At 45.9% G+C, this 18,884-nt stretch overlaps 1 protein-coding gene across 1 annotated transcript in view; it reads left to right on the top strand.

Annotated features, from left to right (window-relative positions):
* dock7 (dedicator of cytokinesis 7) overlaps window positions 1–18,884 on the top strand; it is a 65,596-nt gene extending 46,712 nt beyond the window's left edge. Inside the window, exons 28-49 of the mRNA XM_080003454.1 lie at window positions 262–401; window positions 634–803; window positions 1,385–1,557; window positions 1,881–2,063; window positions 2,882–3,017; window positions 3,276–3,372; window positions 8,570–8,666; window positions 8,807–8,941; window positions 9,073–9,225; window positions 9,834–9,992; window positions 10,231–10,331; window positions 10,423–10,615; window positions 10,736–10,879; window positions 11,028–11,159; window positions 11,988–12,002; window positions 14,932–15,057; window positions 15,259–15,348; window positions 15,721–15,957; window positions 17,129–17,272; window positions 17,747–17,853; window positions 17,989–18,156; window positions 18,774–18,884. Coding sequence (XP_079859580.1) covers window positions 262–401; window positions 634–803; window positions 1,385–1,557; window positions 1,881–2,063; window positions 2,882–3,017; window positions 3,276–3,372; window positions 8,570–8,666; window positions 8,807–8,941; window positions 9,073–9,225; window positions 9,834–9,992; window positions 10,231–10,331; window positions 10,423–10,615; window positions 10,736–10,879; window positions 11,028–11,159; window positions 11,988–12,002; window positions 14,932–15,057; window positions 15,259–15,348; window positions 15,721–15,957; window positions 17,129–17,272; window positions 17,747–17,853; window positions 17,989–18,156; window positions 18,774–18,816 — 2,943 coding nt within the window. The 3' untranslated portion in view covers window positions 18,817–18,884. The remainder of the gene's footprint in view (window positions 1–261; window positions 402–633; window positions 804–1,384; window positions 1,558–1,880; window positions 2,064–2,881; window positions 3,018–3,275; window positions 3,373–8,569; window positions 8,667–8,806; window positions 8,942–9,072; window positions 9,226–9,833; window positions 9,993–10,230; window positions 10,332–10,422; window positions 10,616–10,735; window positions 10,880–11,027; window positions 11,160–11,987; window positions 12,003–14,931; window positions 15,058–15,258; window positions 15,349–15,720; window positions 15,958–17,128; window positions 17,273–17,746; window positions 17,854–17,988; window positions 18,157–18,773) is intronic.

Below are 18,884 nucleotides of genomic sequence, written 5' to 3'. Positions count from 1 at the left end.
CATGTGGTGATGGCTTGGGCAGATTTACGATTAAATCGTCGATCGCAATTGACAGATGGCAGATGATTAAAAAAAAAAAAAAAAAAAAGTATCCGCCGGGAAAAATCTGAGCATTGAAACGGTGTAAGTGCGGTTTACCGTGTTGTGAAACTGGAGCGGAGAGAGATAGAACGGGAGATGGAGATGGAGAGAGTGGGCGGAGGCTCTCACCCTTTCCACTCAAAGTAGTGTACATGGATTCTTCTTTTTGCCTCCCCCCAGAGCTCTGGTTTCTCCACCCACGTCCAGGACCAGAAAATAGCAAACATGTTCGAGCTGTCTGTCCCCTTCAGGGAGCAACACTTCCTCGCCGGTCTGGTGCTGTCTGAGCTGGCGGTGATACTGGACACGGACAATGAGGTGTAAGTGGAGCGCAGGTTTTTACATTGTACCACTGCACTGGTACGGGAGACAGGGGTTCTACAACATATTTGGGTTCATCAGTTTGGTCAGTCGAAGGTTTCAAAAGGAGCCTACCAAGACGATGAGGATGCAGAATGATTGTTGCTTCTGCAGCTGTGTGTTGTTGATAAGTGTGTGTTCACATTGTGGTGAATTAACGATCTCTCTCTCGCTCTCTCTCTCGTACTGCAGGATGTTCGGCTTGCATAAGAAGGTGGTGAACGTCGTCCACAACCTGCTGTCCAGCCATGACTCTGACCCGCGCTACGCCGACCCTGAGGTCAAGGCCCGTGTTGCCATGCTCTACCTGCCGCTCATTGGCATCGTCATGGAAACGCTGCCGCAGCTCCACGACTTCACAGGTAGAGAACGGACCAGAGTGACTCTTATGGGTTATATTACAACCCCTAAACCCGACAAAGCAACACACTGGCGGTCTCAACTAGCTCAAAGCTGTCGGCCATACCTGAAGAGGGTTCTGTGGAGACGAAACCGGTTGATTTTCAACCAGTTTTGTCTCCAGGGCAAAGGGAAAGGCAAGATACAACTCTTTGCCTTTCACTTCGAGATGCCTATGTTAAATAGGATGTAATGTATTTGCCAGATAATTGTGAGGTTAGATCAGAATGCCCCACTGTTCTGCTTCATTGGGCAGATTGTGTCTGATACCTCCGGCTTAGAGGTATCACACAGGAGGTGGTTTGTGACCTTTAGTAACCGCTGCCTCGGGGGCGTTGTGTCATCAGTCGTCCAGAGGTTGTTGCCCTCTGAGACAATGTACCCATCAAACGTTCAGTCCAACGCTTTCATTTCTTTTTCCCATTTGACCTTTGGGCCTTCTTCCAGCTGCAATTTCCACCCTGTGTTAGGATCGCGTTGGGTGAAGGATTGGGTTAATAGCATGGCATTTTATTTTATTATGTTCTGTTTTTTCTTCCAACAGAGTCCCACAACCAGTGGGGTCGGCCAGGCTGCCCTCCGGGGGCAGCGGCGGGCGGCAACGGAGAGGAGACGGACGGCGAGGCCTTGATTAGCCAGACCGTAGCCATGGCGATAGCCGGCACATCCACGGTGCCCCCGATGTCCCGGCCCAGCAGCTTCCTGCTCAACCCGCAGGCAAGTCGTCACTCGGGACAAGATGGATGACAAGTTTGGAAGGAATGGGGGTTGTCATTCTTTTTCTTTTTTTTTTTTTTTTCATACACGCAAACACTGAGTTTATCGAAATTGGTTGATGCCGATATACTGCAAACATCACACGCAAACGCTCATGTGAGAAATCCACATAGAAATATATAAGTAACTCAACACAATGATGAAGAAATGTACGTAATATGTTTATTTTCCAAAAAATGCTATTGAAGTCCTAAAAGAAACAAACCTACCTAGTCTTCCTCTTGCCTCTTCCTCCTCTTCCTCCTCCTCCTCCTCCTCTCCAGGCCAGCCGGCAGCACAGCACCTTCTCGGCGGAGTCCAGCCGCAGCCTCCTGATCTGCCTGCTGTGGGTGCTGAAGAACGCCGACGAGCTGGTGCTCCAGAAGTGGTTCACGGACCTGTCAGTGTCCCAGCTCAACCGGCTGCTGGATCTCCTCTACCTCTGTGTCTCCTGCTTCGAGTACAAGGTAATGCCCCCCGCCGCCGCCCCAACGTGCAAGGTGTGCTGACTGCATCCTCAGGGCGCTGCTGAAGTTCAAATCACTGTGGAGTCACCCCTCACTTTGGTCACCAACTAGCTCCACGGATCCATGCTACAGGCCAGCCGCTGGCCATGCAGAAGTCTGAAGAAGTATTGATTTGCCGACATATTAATTCATAATAAGGACATTGAGAAAGTTGCGTGGCCCCTTCGGGGAAGAAAAGGCCGAAAAAAGTCAAAATACATTTTACACTTATTTAGTGTAAAAGAATTAAAACTTTCTTTTCACCACAATTAGAATCATTTCAAAATCTTTTTTTTTAACTGAGCTGAAACTGGCATAAAATGTGGTCCGGAAGTCTTGAATAAAATGTGAAGTAAGTATTTCTTATTATGACTATTACTATTTCTTTTTCTGAGCTTTCTTCTTGGTTATTCTTCACTGTGTGGACTTAATATTGCACTTAACACTGTTATACTTTATAACTGCTGAATTTGCATTATTCAGTATATCTCTTGAATTGATCTATTTTGCTTAGCTGGTTTGGGGGATCAAATGGTTAAAAGAGATTACTCACAAAACTTCCGCTTTGCTCTATTTCCGGTATTTCCTGTGCTGTGTTTACTCTTCTATTTTAAGGCCGTTTCACCACGTCCCTTTTCCCACGCAGTCTCCCCTAACCTGCCTGGCTTGCCGAGTGCTGTGCCGCCAAATAACTGTGCGCTGTGTTCTCTGTCCGTCCGTCCGTTCTTCTTCTTTCCCCGCGTCATGGAAACAAGGCCCATGTTGTGTTCACCATGCAGGGGAAGAAAGCCTTTGAGCGCATGAACAGCCTGACCTTCAAGAAGTCCAAGGACATGAAGGCCAAGCTGGAGGAGGCCATCCTGGGCAGCATCGGGGCCCGTCAGGAGATGGTGCGACGCAGCCGGGGGCAGCTAGGTGAGGGCCCCGTGGGCTGGGCGTGCTAATGCATTTCTGCACACAGACACGCACACATATTCTCTCTCTCTCTCTCTCGCTCTCGCTCTCTCTCTCTCTACAATACAATAATACAATCATTTTATGGCCCCTATTCAAAACATTGCTAGAGGAGGAAGATGAACACAACACTGCCACCGGCCACCCTAATATTGCGCGCAAATTTGTCGCATTATTGTTTGACGACGGTTTACCCGCGTGTGTGTGTGTGTGTTGTAGAGAGGAGTCCTTCCGGCAGTGCGTTCGGCAGCCAGGAGAACCTGCGCTGGAGGAAGGACATGACCCACTGGAGGCAGAACAGTGAGAAGATGGACAAGTACGCTTGCTTTTTACTCCTGATCCAGCTCCCCTCTTTACTCATTCCCATTCCAGTTTTTTTTTTTTGTTTTTTTTTGTTTTTTTTTCCAGTTTTCCGCAGCCTCCAAAACCCTGAATGACGCTCACACACGTTGACTCGAGCTGTACTTGAAGGACAGCTGACTTTACTTGAGTTGTCACCATTGGGCGAATGAATTAAATTATTTAACATCAGTATTAGACTATTTGTTCTGTGAAATATATTTGTTATGGGCGTCAGAAAAGATGAAAAAAAAAAAAAAAAGTCAATATACTGATAAAGAACCGTATTTCGAGCCAACGTTGATTGAAACGTGACCCTTTGTATCGAAGTCTAACCCTAACCCTAACCTTAATCATGGGGTCCTGCCCGGCACCCAGTCCTATGTGGTGAGGGTTTTTCACAGCAATCAGATCTATCAGCATAATATGTGAATTGAATGTTCTACTATGATGATATACTTTCACATGACATACCAGTTGTGCTTGAGAGAACAAAATATTTGAAAATGATTTCTTTCTGACCTCCAACAGGGGCTCCGTGTTAACATCCATCACCAACACACATCACTCCATCACCGATTGCTGTTAACTCGCCCAGTGATTCTTATTTTTCAGCTGGATTTGCATGGAAAGCAGATTGTCTGAACTGTTCTCTCTTTTTCTTTGGGGTTTTGTTGACTGTTCCTGTGTAAATCCGGCCTTTATGTTCTGTTGACTCATTCCTCCACATGTTCTCTCGTCTGTGTGTGTGTGTGTGTGTGCGTGCGCGCGTGTGTGCGCGCGTGTGTGCGTGTGTGTGTGTGTGTGTGTGTGTGTGTGTGTGTAGGAGCCACAGATCAGTCAGGTATTGTATGGTAAACACCTGCAGTGTGATGTCTGAGTTCCCTCTCGCTTTGTTTTACCTGCTCGACTAACGGTGCCTTCAACTGCATGTGGGACCTTATGAAGCCGAAATGGGAGCGAAATAAACGGGGAAATAAGAGTCCATCCTTAAATATGAGTGAATGCTGCCTCCCAGCAGGCCAATTTGTGAAGGCTTTTTCTTATTAGAATATTTTTTCTTGTTATTATTATTATTATATATCAGATTTATCAGACTAAAAAAAAATATCTATTTATTTCACAATCGGCTTTCTAATTGTGCACACATGCACATGACCTAGCATTGAAGACACTACCCAGCCCTTGGTCTCATCCTGAACCCCCCCCCCCCCCCCCCCCCCCGCCCCGGTGCCGTAACCCCCATGCCTCTCCCCCGGGAACCATATCTACGCCGGGATGTTGACATTTTCGGGGGTTTGTAGTGGCTCTGCTGTGCTTTTTAACCTGACTGCTTCCCGTTTTGGGGTGTACCTCCTGGGTCTGGGTGTTCTGTGCTGCGGTTGCAATAAGACAGTTTTCAGATGGATATCACAGTCCCATCATGGACGTCTTTGCCCAGCTATCAAATCAATTGCACAGTTGCACAGTGTCCAGTAGCCATGTCGTCTGCCTTCATGCCGCCATTTTAGGACCTTCAGGGTCTAAAATGATCCAAGGCAGTGTGTCGCCCATAGGGGAGAAACAGAATAGTCTCAGGGGTGAATTCACAAAGAATGAATTGCGGCCTCTAATACCTCCATGAATTGCGCGTCAATGTCACCCGATATCTTTTTGGGCTTTTCGAGTGCAGCCCCCCCGGCTTGGTGGTCTTATGAGGTTCGATGCCATCTGTGGTTCAATGCCAGTTTTGACCACTTTATCGCTATTCCCTATAACTTTATGTTGTTTTTTTGATATCTTTTAAGTTTAATAGGAATTATTTAACCGTTTTTGTCAATGTTTGTAACACCTTTTTTTTTTTTTGTACAATAAATTATTCAAAGGTTCAACAAGTTGCTTTTGGAGTGCATTTTAAAAACCACCATGGACTGCTGCCCGTTCAAGGCATCGCTACCTTGGGATGCCGTGACAGTAATAATAATTATAAATATAGCTGCAGGCAGCAATGCATGGGGTTAGTGGGTGTGACGAAATGATGTCCAAGCCCTGTTCGCAATACTGCAGAATTTATTAAGGTTAATGTTCATTTATTAAGTTTAGTGTTAATAATATGAAATATGACTTTTATTGTAGACTACCATAAATTTGGAATTTGGCCTTATATCAAAGGACTAATACAAATGTATGTAACTGCCTTGCGAAACGTGTATTTTGCTGCTTTAAACCTGTCGCAGCAATTGCACCAATGTAAAAAAACAAGCCAGAAAGCAAAAATAAACATTAACTTATGTACTACTACACAATGTAAACTGTGAACCCCCTGAACCACTAATGTTTATTGTATACTACCATTAGGTGTCATAATGCAAAACTAGGAGTCGCTAAAATCTGTTTGGCTACGTAACATCACAATGGCTGTGTTACTAATCCGCTGCGCTTTGTTTCATACAACATTTAACCTAATTATTTTCAAACATAATAAAGGTTATTAGTAATAAAGAAATAAAAGTTAGCGATTAAAATATTTTATCGCAATTAATCACATCAGTGTCCATAGTTAATCACGAAGAAACGCACATTTTTTTATCTGTTAAAAATGTAGCTAAAGGGAATATTCTTCAAGTGTTAAATACTCTTATCAACACAGGAGTGGACAAATATGCTTGCTTTATGCAAATGTATGTTTATTGGAAATCAGTTAACAACCCAAAACAATAACAAACATTGTCCAGAAACCCTCAAAGGGCATTTAGCATAAAAAATATGCTTAAATCACAACATGGCAAGTCAAGCCTAACACGCAACAACAGAACAGATGAGCTGAACAGATATTGAGCTGCAGCGACGTGAGCAGCCTCTCTAGTAGCTATATCTGTGTAGTGTTGTTCTTTTATTCTTTTTTCAACTTTGTTTTTCACTTTTAACTTTTCTGACTGCACGCATTGTGTAGATCTGTTTTTTTTATCCTGTGGATATGGCCTTTTATTATCTGCAAGACGGTGGCAGAAACCTTGTTTCTCCGAACAATGGTGCACGCCAGCGATGTTTACCCCATATGGGAGGAACCTCCCTGTCCGCTGTGTGAGTAGTGAATCCCGGTAAACCCACACTAGCGTCGGTGTTCCGTGAAACAGTGAACTACACCCCCTGTAGATCTTCTGGCTCCTCAGCAGGGTAGCCAGCTCACCAGCACGAGGTCTTGCTGGCCAGCGAGTTCACATTTCCCATCGCTACGGGCGGAATATAAGGCTTGTACCTCCATTAGCTTTTTGCCTTAGCTTAGCGGCAGTTCTGCAGCCCCGGTAACTGCGCCGAGGTTAAGCGGCAAGCGCAAAGGAGGCAGACATGCACCCTTCATTAACATCAGGTGGTGCAACCCAGGACATGTAACTGTTAAGGTGACTATCTGCACTTCGGGACATGGAGCTGCAGGCAGTGAGTCTCCCACCATATCACAGGGAGTTATCACACGCCATTGTTGTTTGTGTGAATGTGTATATCTCTGACTGCATGTGACGTCATCCAATCCACTATCGCGAGACTACAAACGCAACACCCGTCGGCGCATTCTTAACTATGTGTCGGGCAAACGGTCATAAAACAACGTGTGTTAGTGCGTTAAAAAAGTAAGTGGCATTCAAATGAATTTGCGTTAACAAGTTATTATCGCATTAACTTTGACAGCCTTCGTATTAACAAATGGCAGGTTTGATGTTGTGCAATGATGTTCCAGTCAGTAGTCGTCCAATCGGTAGTCTGCAGTGATTTCACGCGACCAGTGATACGATGACGATTGTCTGTGACCAATCATCGGTTAAGAAAAACACGGTTTTTGAACTAACTTATCCCACAGAAATGGACTAACATGGATCAAACTTGGACCACAGCTTCTTTGGACTGTCCCGATACAACGATCTATCATTCGTGTAGTGGGTTTGACGGTTGATGAGCGTCAGACACTTCGACCGTAATTTATTTCCGAACAAAAACGATAGGGTTCCCGCACTCACATAATAATGTCAAAATATTATTTTCCACATCACTAGAAAGTCTGGGCATGACACCCCTTGTGAATTCAGGGCCAGCGACTCCCCGGTGTCCCCCCTGGGGCGCAGGACAATTTCCATTCTTTTCAAATCCCAATGTTGACGGATACCTCAGATCGCGCAGTGAGCTAAGGCATCCCTGTTTCAAAAAGAAAAATAATAATTCACGCAGTTACCATTTATTCTCTGAAGACGGTAATAATTTCCCTATAACTGCATGGGGGCTATTAGCGCTTATGTTTGTGGATTGGATATTTTTGCAGTGAGGTTTCATTTGCATAGAAAGGGGCCAATTTGGCACACAATTTATGAATAATACCTAATTTAAATACGTGCAAATAGCCCCCGAGCACCGAGACGCCATTTGTGTGGCAGTGCAGTTAGTGGTGCATTTCACCCTTTGCGGGTGCTTTGAGAATTAGACGGTTGCTTTTTGTGTTATTTGCACAGGTTTAGCAGGCGCAAAAGCCGCGCAATCCTTTTGTGAATTCACCCCTCAGTGTTCATAATCCACCTCCTTGAAGATCTGAAATACATTTACTGCTGCTGCCGACTCCCTCTGTTTTAACCCCTTCTGGGACGTTAGTTTCCTGTAATCCCTGCCTCTGCTTCCTAACCCCAACGGTAAAGGAGGTTCTGGGTCTAGCTGCCCCTGCTGTGTATTGGTTTTTTTTTTGTTTTTTTTTTGTGTGAGTGTGCCTTGTTGTGGAGCGTTTCAAAAACGTTTGAGGACTGTGCCGCGCAGGTTACGAGACAGCATCTTGCTACGTAACAACGGACGTGTCAACGAGGTTAGGTGTGTAAAAACGGTCCACTTTTTGCCTGTCCTACTGCTGATACTCTTGTCCAGTAGAAACGTAAAATCATATCAGCCCCTCGGCAAGTCGACTGATATTAGAAATAAATTCAGTAGCGCAGCGTTGGTAATGAATTCCTAACCTCAATCTCTGTTTATCTACCGGGAAATGAACCAACACTGTTGATGCCGAAATCTACTAGAGCCTGAGAAATGCCTTGAATGTTCTGACCCGAGGCTTGTGCAACATTCTAGAACTTGTTTTTCTGGCATTTTATCCTGAGGAAATTGTTTGGGAAGCTGTTTGGGAGCCGGCGGCTGACAGGTTCTTCCTGTTCCCTGTTTTGCAGGACCAGAGCAGAGTTGGAACACGAAGCACTAATCGACGGTAACCTGGCAACAGAGGCCAATCTCATTATTTTGGATACGTTGGAGATCATTGTACAGGTATGGTGTAGTGACGTAAGCAGGCGTTCGCATTATGAGCAAATAACGAAAGGCACTCCCAAAGGAGTATTTTTTTTTCCAAACATAAACACAAGAATGCACAAACAGGTGCACTCATGATAGTGTGCGTGCGCCCTCAGACGGTGTCGGTGACGGAGTCCAAGGAGAGTGTCCTGGGCGGGGTGCTGAAGGTGCTGCTCCACAGCATGGCCTGCAACCAGAGCGCCCTCTACCTGCAGCACTGCTTCGCTACACAGAGGGCGCTGGTGTCAAAGGTTAGAGAGGCAACATTTTACTCCAAATATACGAATTGATACCCCTGAAATCAATAGTTTATCTTAATTGCAGAGATTTAAAATGTTCTGTGTGTGTGTGTGTGCGTGTGCACATACATTTGTACGCGTAGTTCCCGGAGCTGCTGTTCGAGGAGGAGACGGAGCAGTGTGCCGACCTGTGTCTGCGTCTGCTTAGGAACTGCAGCAGCAGCATCAGCACCATCCGGGCGCACGCCAGCGCCTCCCTCTACCTCCTCATGAGGCAAAACTTTGAGATAGGAAACGTAAGTACCACCCCGATTGAGTCACACAGCCATCCAATTCCAGTGCCGATCTTTCTAGACTTGTGCTTCAGTGAAGGGGTTGAATCTAGGAATGGCACAAAATAGTCGACGAGTCCAACCTTGTTGTGTTGAGTGTTGGCCAGTTGTTTTCGCAGAGTGGTCCATTTTTTTTTTTCCAATCAGTTTTTATCATTTTTAAGTTTCACATAGTCTTAAACTTTCTTCGTATTTCAACTAACAGTTAAGAGTGACCAAAACATGACTTTCAACACTGACAAAAGAGAACAGATGCGCCCCCCTTGGTAGCATCTGCTTCAGGTTATAAAATAGGTTCCATGTTGATATTCAGGTGATGAATATTTACACATAAAAAAACACTTACAAACGAGCTTAATGGCTCAATTGTGAGAGACCCCAGGGGAGGTGTTTCTAATTTTCTACAGAATCTGTGTAAGCTTACTGTATTTCAAGGTCCCTTGTTTTAGTGCGACCAATGTATTGTAAATTACTCCTGAACAATGCTTTAAAAAGAACGACTTTGGCTTGAGGGGGACATGGTACATCCTCGACATTTGACATCTCTTCCCCGTCTCTTCCATTCCGTTCAGAACTTCGCCCGGGTGAAGATGCAGGTGACCATGTCGCTGTCGTCGCTGGTGGGAACGTCTCAGAACTTCAACGAGGAGTTCCTGCGGCGCTCCCTCAAGACCATCCTGACGTACGCAGAGGAAGACCTCGAGCTCAGGGAGACCACCTTCCCCGATCAGGTACCACTAGTAACTGTCAAAAATATAGTGATTATTGGATTTTTGTTCAATACCGCCTGGCCCTAGCACCAATAAGCCTCCCTGTTCTCTGTGTCCACCATATAGCCATTGTAGCTTTAGCAGCAGAACCCAATTCCGATACCAATAAAAACGAAAGTTAATATGGTCCCCAAAAAAATGCACAAATCTTTTGAGCTTCCTACAGTGCCTGTTGGTGTGTTTGTGGGTTTTTGTTTAGGTTCAGGACCTCGTTTTCAACCTGCACATGATCCTGTCTGACACCGTGAAGATGAAGGAGCACCAGGAGGACCCCGAGATGCTCATAGACCTCATGTACAGGTAGATGACACACACACACACACACACACACACACCCTCTCACTCACTCCTGTTGTGAGGGTAAACCATGCATGCGCCATGTCCCCACCAGGATCGCCAAGGGCTACCAGACCTCGCCAGACCTGCGGCTCACGTGGCTCCAGAACATGGCGGGGAAGCACTCGGAGAGGACCAACCACGCTGAAGCCGCCCAGTGTCTGGTGCACAGCGCTGCCCTGGTGGCCGAGTACCTCAGCATGCTGGAGGACCGCAAGTACCTCCCAGTGGGCTGCGTCACCTTTCAGGTGGAGAGAAATGCTCAAGAGACCTCCAAGTCTATTAGGCCCCAGCCGCGGCAGAATAAGTGACTTGTGTATTCGTGCTCACGTTCTCTTTTTGGTTCTTGTGGTTCGCCCCCCGACCAGAACATCTCCTCCAACGTGCTGGAGGAGTCCGCGGTGTCAGACGACGTGGTCTCCCCAGACGAGGAGGGCATCTGCTCAGGGAAATACTTCACTGAGGCGGGTCTGGTGGGACTACTGGAGCAGGCCGCCGCCTCCTTCTCTATGGTGAGATGGATGGATGGATGGATGGATGGATGGATGGGTGGGTGGGTGTCCTCCAAGGCTTCTGTTTTGTTTTATCTTTCATTTCTGTTTGAGGCTTCGAGGGCGTTGAGAGCCGCTAAGCGCCACCTGTCTCCCCTCTCCATCCCAGGCGGGAATGTACGAGGCGGTGAACGAGGTGTACAAGGTGCTGATCCCTATCCACGAGGCCAACAGGGACGCCAAGAAGCTCGCCACCATACATGGTAAACTGCAAGAGGCTTTTGCCAAAATCGTCCACCAGGTAAATAACCCACAGCGTCAACATTGACCCCACCAGCACCCCACACCAGGCCTCCAGTAGAGAGTAGAGCCGAAAAAAAAAAACAACTAACAACTATAAGCATAGTTCTACTGTCACTCACAACTGATGTTTTTATTAACTGAACACATCCGGATTTAAATGATTGGTTGATGTGTGTTTGTGTAATTCCACAAAGAGTTATGGGTTGAATCCAACCCAGCGGATTATTTATCAGACGGTGTTCACGGTTTGCAAGGGAAATAATTCATGGATGTCACGCTCAACGGTCGCCAACCCCCGACACTCTTAATAGTCGTTTGCGTGGCGCCACTTCAGAGTCCCTCTCCCAGTTGGCACATGTCCAAGACGGCTGGCCAGAGGGAATATTTCCCCCGCGACAAAGTGTATTTCGTAACGCGGCGAGCTGAAAAGAGAGCGCACGGTCGTCTGAACCGCTCGCCGGTACAAACAAAGCTTGTTGCGCCGAAACGGCTTCCGCACGTTTCCCATTATTTTGCGGTTTGGTTCCCCAGAACACCACTTCTGTTTGATTTAGTTTTCTGCCAGCGGAGTTGCATGCCTTTTTTTCCCCTTACCCCCCCCACCCCCCTCTTGTATTTGATGAGTAAGCTGCATGGGGATGGCGATGTTGACTTTATTGGTTTTGCGGGAGAAGGTTCACAGAGTCTGGTCTAGAGTCAGTGATGGGAGCTGACTTGGTTTTATTTGAGGAACACCACTGTGAGCGGTTGCATAGGTGTGTGTGTGTGTGTGTGTGTGTGTGTGCGTGTGGTCGTTCACATGTCCTGTATTCTCTTTGTCACACAGAGTACTGGCTGGGAGGTAGGTGGCTCACGGTTCCTGCTTGGCCCTAGCTGTCTGTTTGGTTGTCGTTCATTTATGTAACTATTTTTTTGTTTTTAATATTGACTCGTCTTCCATTTTGCTAGCAATGGGCGGTCTGTTGCTTCCTTCGCTTTGTTCCATACATCCATAAATCCATTAACATCTGCGGACAATGCCAACTGTCTGCCGCCCCTTCTGGGGACCCTTGCTCTGAGCAAGACCCCCACCCTCTCTCTCTCTCTACTGCTCTCCCTCTCCCTGTCTCACCATGGGTGAGGAGGGGGGAGGGTCTTGCCCTTAAAGTGACCGTGTTTGTTCGGCAAGGCCAGGCCGTGCATGGGAGCCACAGCGTGACACTAACGACGCAAGTCTCTCTCTCTCTCTCTCTATCTCTTCTCTCTCTCTCTCTCTCTCTCTCTCTCTCTCTATCTCTCTCTCTCTCTCTCTCTCTCTCTCTCTCTCTCTCTCTCTCTCTCTCTCTCTCTCTCTCTCTCTCTCATCTCTCTCTCTCTCTCTCTCTCTCTCTCTCTCTCTCTCTCTCTCTCTCTCTCTCTCTCTCTCTCTCTCTCTCTCTCTCTCTCTCTCTCTCTCTCATATATCCACCGCGACACGCATTTGTCACATCTCATCCTCTCATCTTGTCATCCAGCCACAGGGTTCGATTTCAGTGTACCCCAACTTGGATTTTATAGATTGGATTTTACCTGGTTAAACATCATGTTTTGGCGAAATCGGATCCCGATTATTAAATTTTTTTTTTTTTTTTTTATTTGAAGGTTTCGGAGTTTACCCCCTCCTTTTTTTTTTTTTTTTTTTTTTGGTTCTAATCATTTGAAACTAAATCGACCCCTGAGTTTGTTTGTTTTGTATTTCTAATAATTTCTATTCAGTTATTTTTGTCAATGGGTAATTCACTTGTCGTGTGTTTCTGGTGTTTGGTTGCATGAATCGGACGGCGCACTCAGCATCCAGAGTGCCTTCCCCTCAACTGCCTGTTTTTTGTTTGTTTTTTTTTTTAAGGGGTGGAGGAAACACTAAATCTTCCTTTATTTTATTTTTTTTTCATATTATTCCTCTAACGTCCTCTGCCTTTGCATGGTCTGGATCCTTCGTTCCGAGTTTGTTTTTGCTGTTGTCTTATTTGTGTGTTGGTTTGTTTTGTGTTTGTCTGTTTTCTATGTTCTTCTTTGGAGGTGCCAAGTCCTGATTAAAATTTATTCTGTTTTCTCCTTTTTTTTTTTTTTTTTTTTTTTTTTTCTCCCCCGGGTTGCTGATTCTTCCCACTTTACTTAATTGTGTGTTGTGGTAAGTTCCTTAGTTTTCAGGGTTGCAAACATTTGTTAACCTCCTTTGATCACATGCAGCTAAAGATTAAAATGGAAATGGCTGGGCCATGGGTTATGTTAGTTAAAACTGGAAATAAATTGTAAAACTAGTTTGGGCCAGTCACTTTATACTTTTATGCACGCGCTGGCAATTATTTTATTAATTTATTCTGGGGTTTTTTAAGTGGGTAATTTGATCAATCTTATCAAGGGGTTTGGTTGAAGGTCTCATACCAACAATTCCTTCAAATCACCCAGTTTTTTGTTTTTTTTTACACACACACACACACACACACACACACACACACACACACACACACACACACCGTGAAAGACCTTTTTAGGCCGTCCTTCCTCATCCGTGTCTTCCCTGCTGATGCCGTCCTCTAGTCAAGACCTGCAGGATTTAAAAAAAAAAAAAAATCGATTGCAGCCTTTCACACTTGACCAAATCAAATTGACCTTCGTATTTGCTTGGCAGCCAGATTTCACACCAAGCCAAAATATCTGACCCGTCGACTTACCTTAAGACCCTCTTCGACCCGAACTTGAATCAGTATGACTAGAGTAGACTGTATGACTAGAGTAGACTGTGGCTTTAGAGTGAACTTTTAGCCAGCATTGGGATTCACCAAAATGCGACACGCTGGACTGTGATTGGTCTGTCCGAGGTTAAGGACGAAGGGTAATCTCCACCTCATTGAGCCTCTTTCATTGTGGGCACGTATGAGCACTTCTATTGATCATAACTTGCTCACTTGAGGTGACGAATTTGCAGAAGGCGTGTAATGGCAACCTGTTTACTAGACGGGAGCTTCAGTTGCCGTTGGACCATGTGTTGGGACTGGCCAGAGAGTTTCAAGAGCTGTTGTCCAATCAGCACTTGTGCCATCTGAAGTCTTACTGAAAACCACAGAATATTCACATGCACATCTGCGCACAACGTACCACACCTGGAAGAAAGAGTTTCAAGGCAGTCATAGAGCGAGCGTTAATGTAGACAGAGTTGAAGGGAGCACGCCAAGCCTTGGAAATGGTATTGGTACAATATCAAAAAGGGCTGGCTCTGTATAAATAGAATTGTATTTTATTTTTGACTTGAAAACAAGGGTTTGGTTGGAGCCCCGGTCACACAATCCATTATTAACCAACACTCCCTATCCTTTTGCAGTATCGCTGCCAGTGCTTATTTTCTATGTATTTACGGTTTCAAACTTGAGAAATGAGCGGGCCCTATGGATGTTGAGGCTTGTTGACACTCATGGGTGAACTACACGTTTTGTGTTTGGGTTCAGCTCATCCAAGTGCATGTCTTGTAGCAGCCAGCTGCACTACACAACTCGTCTAAAGAGTGATGCAGATTTTCCATCCTACTGCTCTGCAAATGACATTTTTTGGTCGATTCCTTGGCACACACATTGGAACCTGTTGAAGAAAACAGCTTTACCGCACAACTGAAATATTAATGCTTCTCGATATTGTTGAATTTATATAGACTCTTTAGCAAAACATGTTTTTTCCTCTCTGCGTTCTCTTCTGTCTCTTCTGTCTGCTTATGGATACCATTGGTTTAAACTTTTTTCCTCGTGAAGGACGGGAAGAGGATGTTTGGTACGTACTTCAGAGTCGGATTTTACGGCACCAAATTCGGCGACTTGGACGAGCAGGAGTTTGTGTACAAAGAGCCCGCCATCACCAAACTGGCAGAGATCTCTCACCGGCTTGAGGTAAAAACCAAGGCTCAAATAAGTGACAAACAAAATGACTTCAAGGGATTAAAAGTAAAGCTTAACAACAATGAAATGTTTGGACTCTCCAATCCTGTGCCATTTTGCAGCTTGTATTTATGTTAGTATATCTTCTTTGTGTGAGGTTTTTTAACTTTTACTACTTGTACTAAGGGGCCTTTCTGACTCATTTGTCCTCAGGGTTTCTACGGGGAGCGTTTTGGCGAAGAGCAAGTGGAAGTCATTAAGGACTCCAACCCAGTGGACAAGTGCAAACTTGACCCAAATAAGGTGAGTGTCAAGGCAAGGTGTGGGATAAATATTGGGGGTCACTTTCTCAAGAATTGGCTGAGAAGAGGTTGATAGAGTGAAGAAGTGGGCATTGGCCTTAAAAGGTTTCCAGAAGTAAACAAAAGCCATTCATTTTTCCCATGGACATTGTTGCGTCATTGGTCGTTGGAAGAGTGTCCAACACTCTGATGGACATGGAACTCACCGGTCGAATCACAAGTACAAGCTCCACTTGTAGCATCCACTCCGTAGATCCAATTGCAGCCGTGCTCTTGAGACGTAATGAAGGTTTCAAAGTCCGCATGGGACGAGGTTGTGGTGTAGAACAGCGGACAGGAGGTTTTCTAACCTCTTCTTCCTGTTGTCCTCCAGGCGTTCATTCAGATCACCTACGTGGAGCCCTACTTCGACACGTACGAGATGAAGGACCGCATCACCTACTTTGACAAGAACTACAACCTGCGGCGCTTCGTCTACTGCACACCGTTCACCCGGGACGGCCGAGCACACGGCGACCTGCACGAGCAGTTCAAGCGCAAGACCCTCCTCACCACGTCGCACGCCTTCCCCTACATCAAGACACGCATCAACATCATCCACAAGGAAGAGGTAGGGGCCAGGGCCGCCACTGGACGAACAGTGGATGAATAGCGACCCCCAAAGGAAGCCATATGAACTACATCAATATTACCAAATGTGACAGGCTACCAAACCGCAGAAGCCCTCTGCTACGGAGGCTGTGAAGGCTTCGTAGCAGAGGGCTCTTGGTCGTTTTAAAACAACAAAACAAAACAGTTTGGGGATGTAACTGATGTAGTTCAGGGGGAGGCTATGACCGGTCTGGGGCTGAGGAGCATTACCCCTTAAGAGATTTATTTTGCTTTTGAGAGCTTTAAATCACAGGGGCCATCGAGGCTGAAGAGGACTGACAGACATTATCCCAGATGATTTTTACTCACTGACTGATTAAAAAACAAAAAAAAAACAAAAAAAAACAACTGCAACTTTAGGAATCTCAGTCGACTGACGGGTTTCCGACTGATCAGAGTACTCGACTTTCAGGGGGCAGCCCTAATTTATTTTGTGTGTATCCGATTATAACCATATTTCCTCAAATATTAACTGGTAGTTAAATAAAAAACGGGCCTCGAATAAATGCCTGGGGAGTGGTCTACAGTACACAAACAAAAAAACTGCCTCAAATACAGACCGAGGGGAAAACCCGATCGGAGCTGCGGCGCTGTTCTGGTGCGGGGCTCTGCTCCCAAACGGAGCAAATAAAAACATTGTGATTTTGTTGTAGATGTATTTAATTTACTCCATTTCCTACTGCTGCACAGCAGATTGCTTTTTTAAGCAAATGCCCCGCTCTGAGCCCTCTCGAGCGCTCCAAGCACGAAGTGATTAGTTCAAGGCAAACTGTAATTCCCATGTCGGCTACCACCACAAGTGCGACTTTTCGGGTAGCTACAAGCTCCCTTTTCACCATACATGTGTTCACATGGCGCGGCACCCAGATGGAAGTTTGATTTCAAATTCATACTAAAATTTGATCAAATATACTTAATAAACAGATAAAATTAAATATAAAAGCCTGCCTCTAATATAAGCCTAATCTAATAATCAAAAAAAAAAATCAAACTGTCCATATAATATGATTGTGATATGATTATTTTGTGTATTTCCTGATCCACAACCCCGCGTCTATATTAACCACTGATTTGTTTCAATTACAGATCTCCAGCTCACTAAAAACCTCTACTCTGTGCCCTCCTCTCAGATAATCTCGATGCCGATCGAGGTGGCCATTGAGGACATGCAGAAGAAGACTCAGGAGCTGGCTTTCGCCACTCACCAAGACCCGGCTGACGCCAAGATGCTGCAGATGGTCCTGCAGGGCTCCGTGGGCACCACTGTCAACCAGGTCAGAGCTTTATTTACATACACCCTTGTGTTTCCATATGTGCAGCGCTCAACTGGAACAGTCTCCCTGATTTAACTGTCTGCCCACGTCCTTAAAGAGTATCATTTAAAACCTCAACCCACTCATTAAAGTTTGATGAGCCTCTTCGAAACCAAACACTATTGTCTTTTTGGCTTGTGAGGAATTGAATGGAGTTAATATACACTGGCTGGCTTTATGATACACTGGCTGGTAATCTGTCCATGAAACATGAGCTTTACAGCTGCTATTTATTTACACGTGATGTGCTTTTAGTTAAAGGTAATGTAAAGCGAAAGACATTCAGCACAAGATTATTCAACAAGTTATTTGAGTTGTGACCGCCTGGACGTGTTTTGTGTTCACTTACACGTGTTATATCTTGTAACGGTGGGAGTTTTTCTGGACTGTAGTCTTCTGGGTTAAAGCGTCACCATATACAAACACACTCCTCAGGGGCCGCTGGAGGTGGCCCAAGTGTTCCTGTCCGAGATCCCCAGCGACCCGAAGCACTACAGGCACCACAACAAGCTGCGGCTCTGCTTCAAGGACTTCACCAAGAGGTACGGACACTGGGCGATGGCGACGCGAGCCAAAGAATATTTCTAAACATACGTGTAAACTTCCAAGTGATCATTTCAAGCATGGTTGAGTAGTAGGGCGGACACTCTGACTTGAGTACTTCAACTCGGCCACAGGTGCGAGGACGCGCTGCGCAAGAACAAGAGTCTGATCGGTCCGGACCAGAAGGAGTACCAGCGCGAGCTTGAGAGGAACTACCACCGTCTGAAGGAGGCGCTGCAGCCGCTCATCAACAGGAAGATCCCACAGCTCTACAAACCGGTCATGCAGGTCCACTCGCACAGGTAGGAAGCGCGAGGCGCGCAGGGAACGTGACCGGTTACATTCTGAGATGACGTCTTTGCTGTTTAGTGAAGTGGCTTCGCTGAATCCGCATTTGTGTTCATTTGTTTCTTTAAAAAAAAAAAAAAAAACATGCAGCAAACGGATGGCTTGAAAAGGTATTTTCTCCTTCATCTCGGTCATCTCTTCGCACAATCGCGGCGCGGCAGTGAGCGTCCTTCCACGCAGTTCACCCGCGCCCACAATGTTAGGGACTAGCACAGTGGTTCACAACTGGCGGGTCGCAGGTCAAATTTGGGGGAACCACAGAGCGTGCGTTCACAAAAATGTAAATATTGCTATGTCGAAGTGCACCAATTTCCTGAGGCCGTGCCTTTATTTCGATACGCTGTGCACAACCACCTCACATCGCAAAACAACGGTTCAAATTGTGTTTGGGTTGTGGGTCAGGGTCGGGGTGGGTTAGGTAGTAGTTGTACTTAAGCGTTGGGTTATGCAGCTGGAAGGAACCGAAATCGGACACATTTATCCCGAGCGTCGCTTTCACATCTCCACACAAAGAGGTGGAAGTCTTGTTTTCGTCTGAGAATCTCATTTTGGCTTTGCCGCCCCCTTCCAGAGACTCCTTCAGCCGGATCAGTCTCCGCAAGCTCGACCTTTGAAGACGGCAGAAAAGACGACGAGAAGCGTGACATTAATTTATTCCTGAGTGTAAATACGATTGTCTCCT

The sequence above is a fragment of the Zeus faber genome (assembly GCF_960531495.2).
Source record: "Zeus faber genome assembly, chromosome: 1".
Taxonomy (NCBI): Eukaryota; Metazoa; Chordata; class Actinopteri; order Zeiformes; family Zeidae; genus Zeus; species Zeus faber.
The sequence above is the reverse complement of the archived record's forward strand: the minus strand, read 5'-3'. Positions and strand labels throughout refer to the sequence as shown.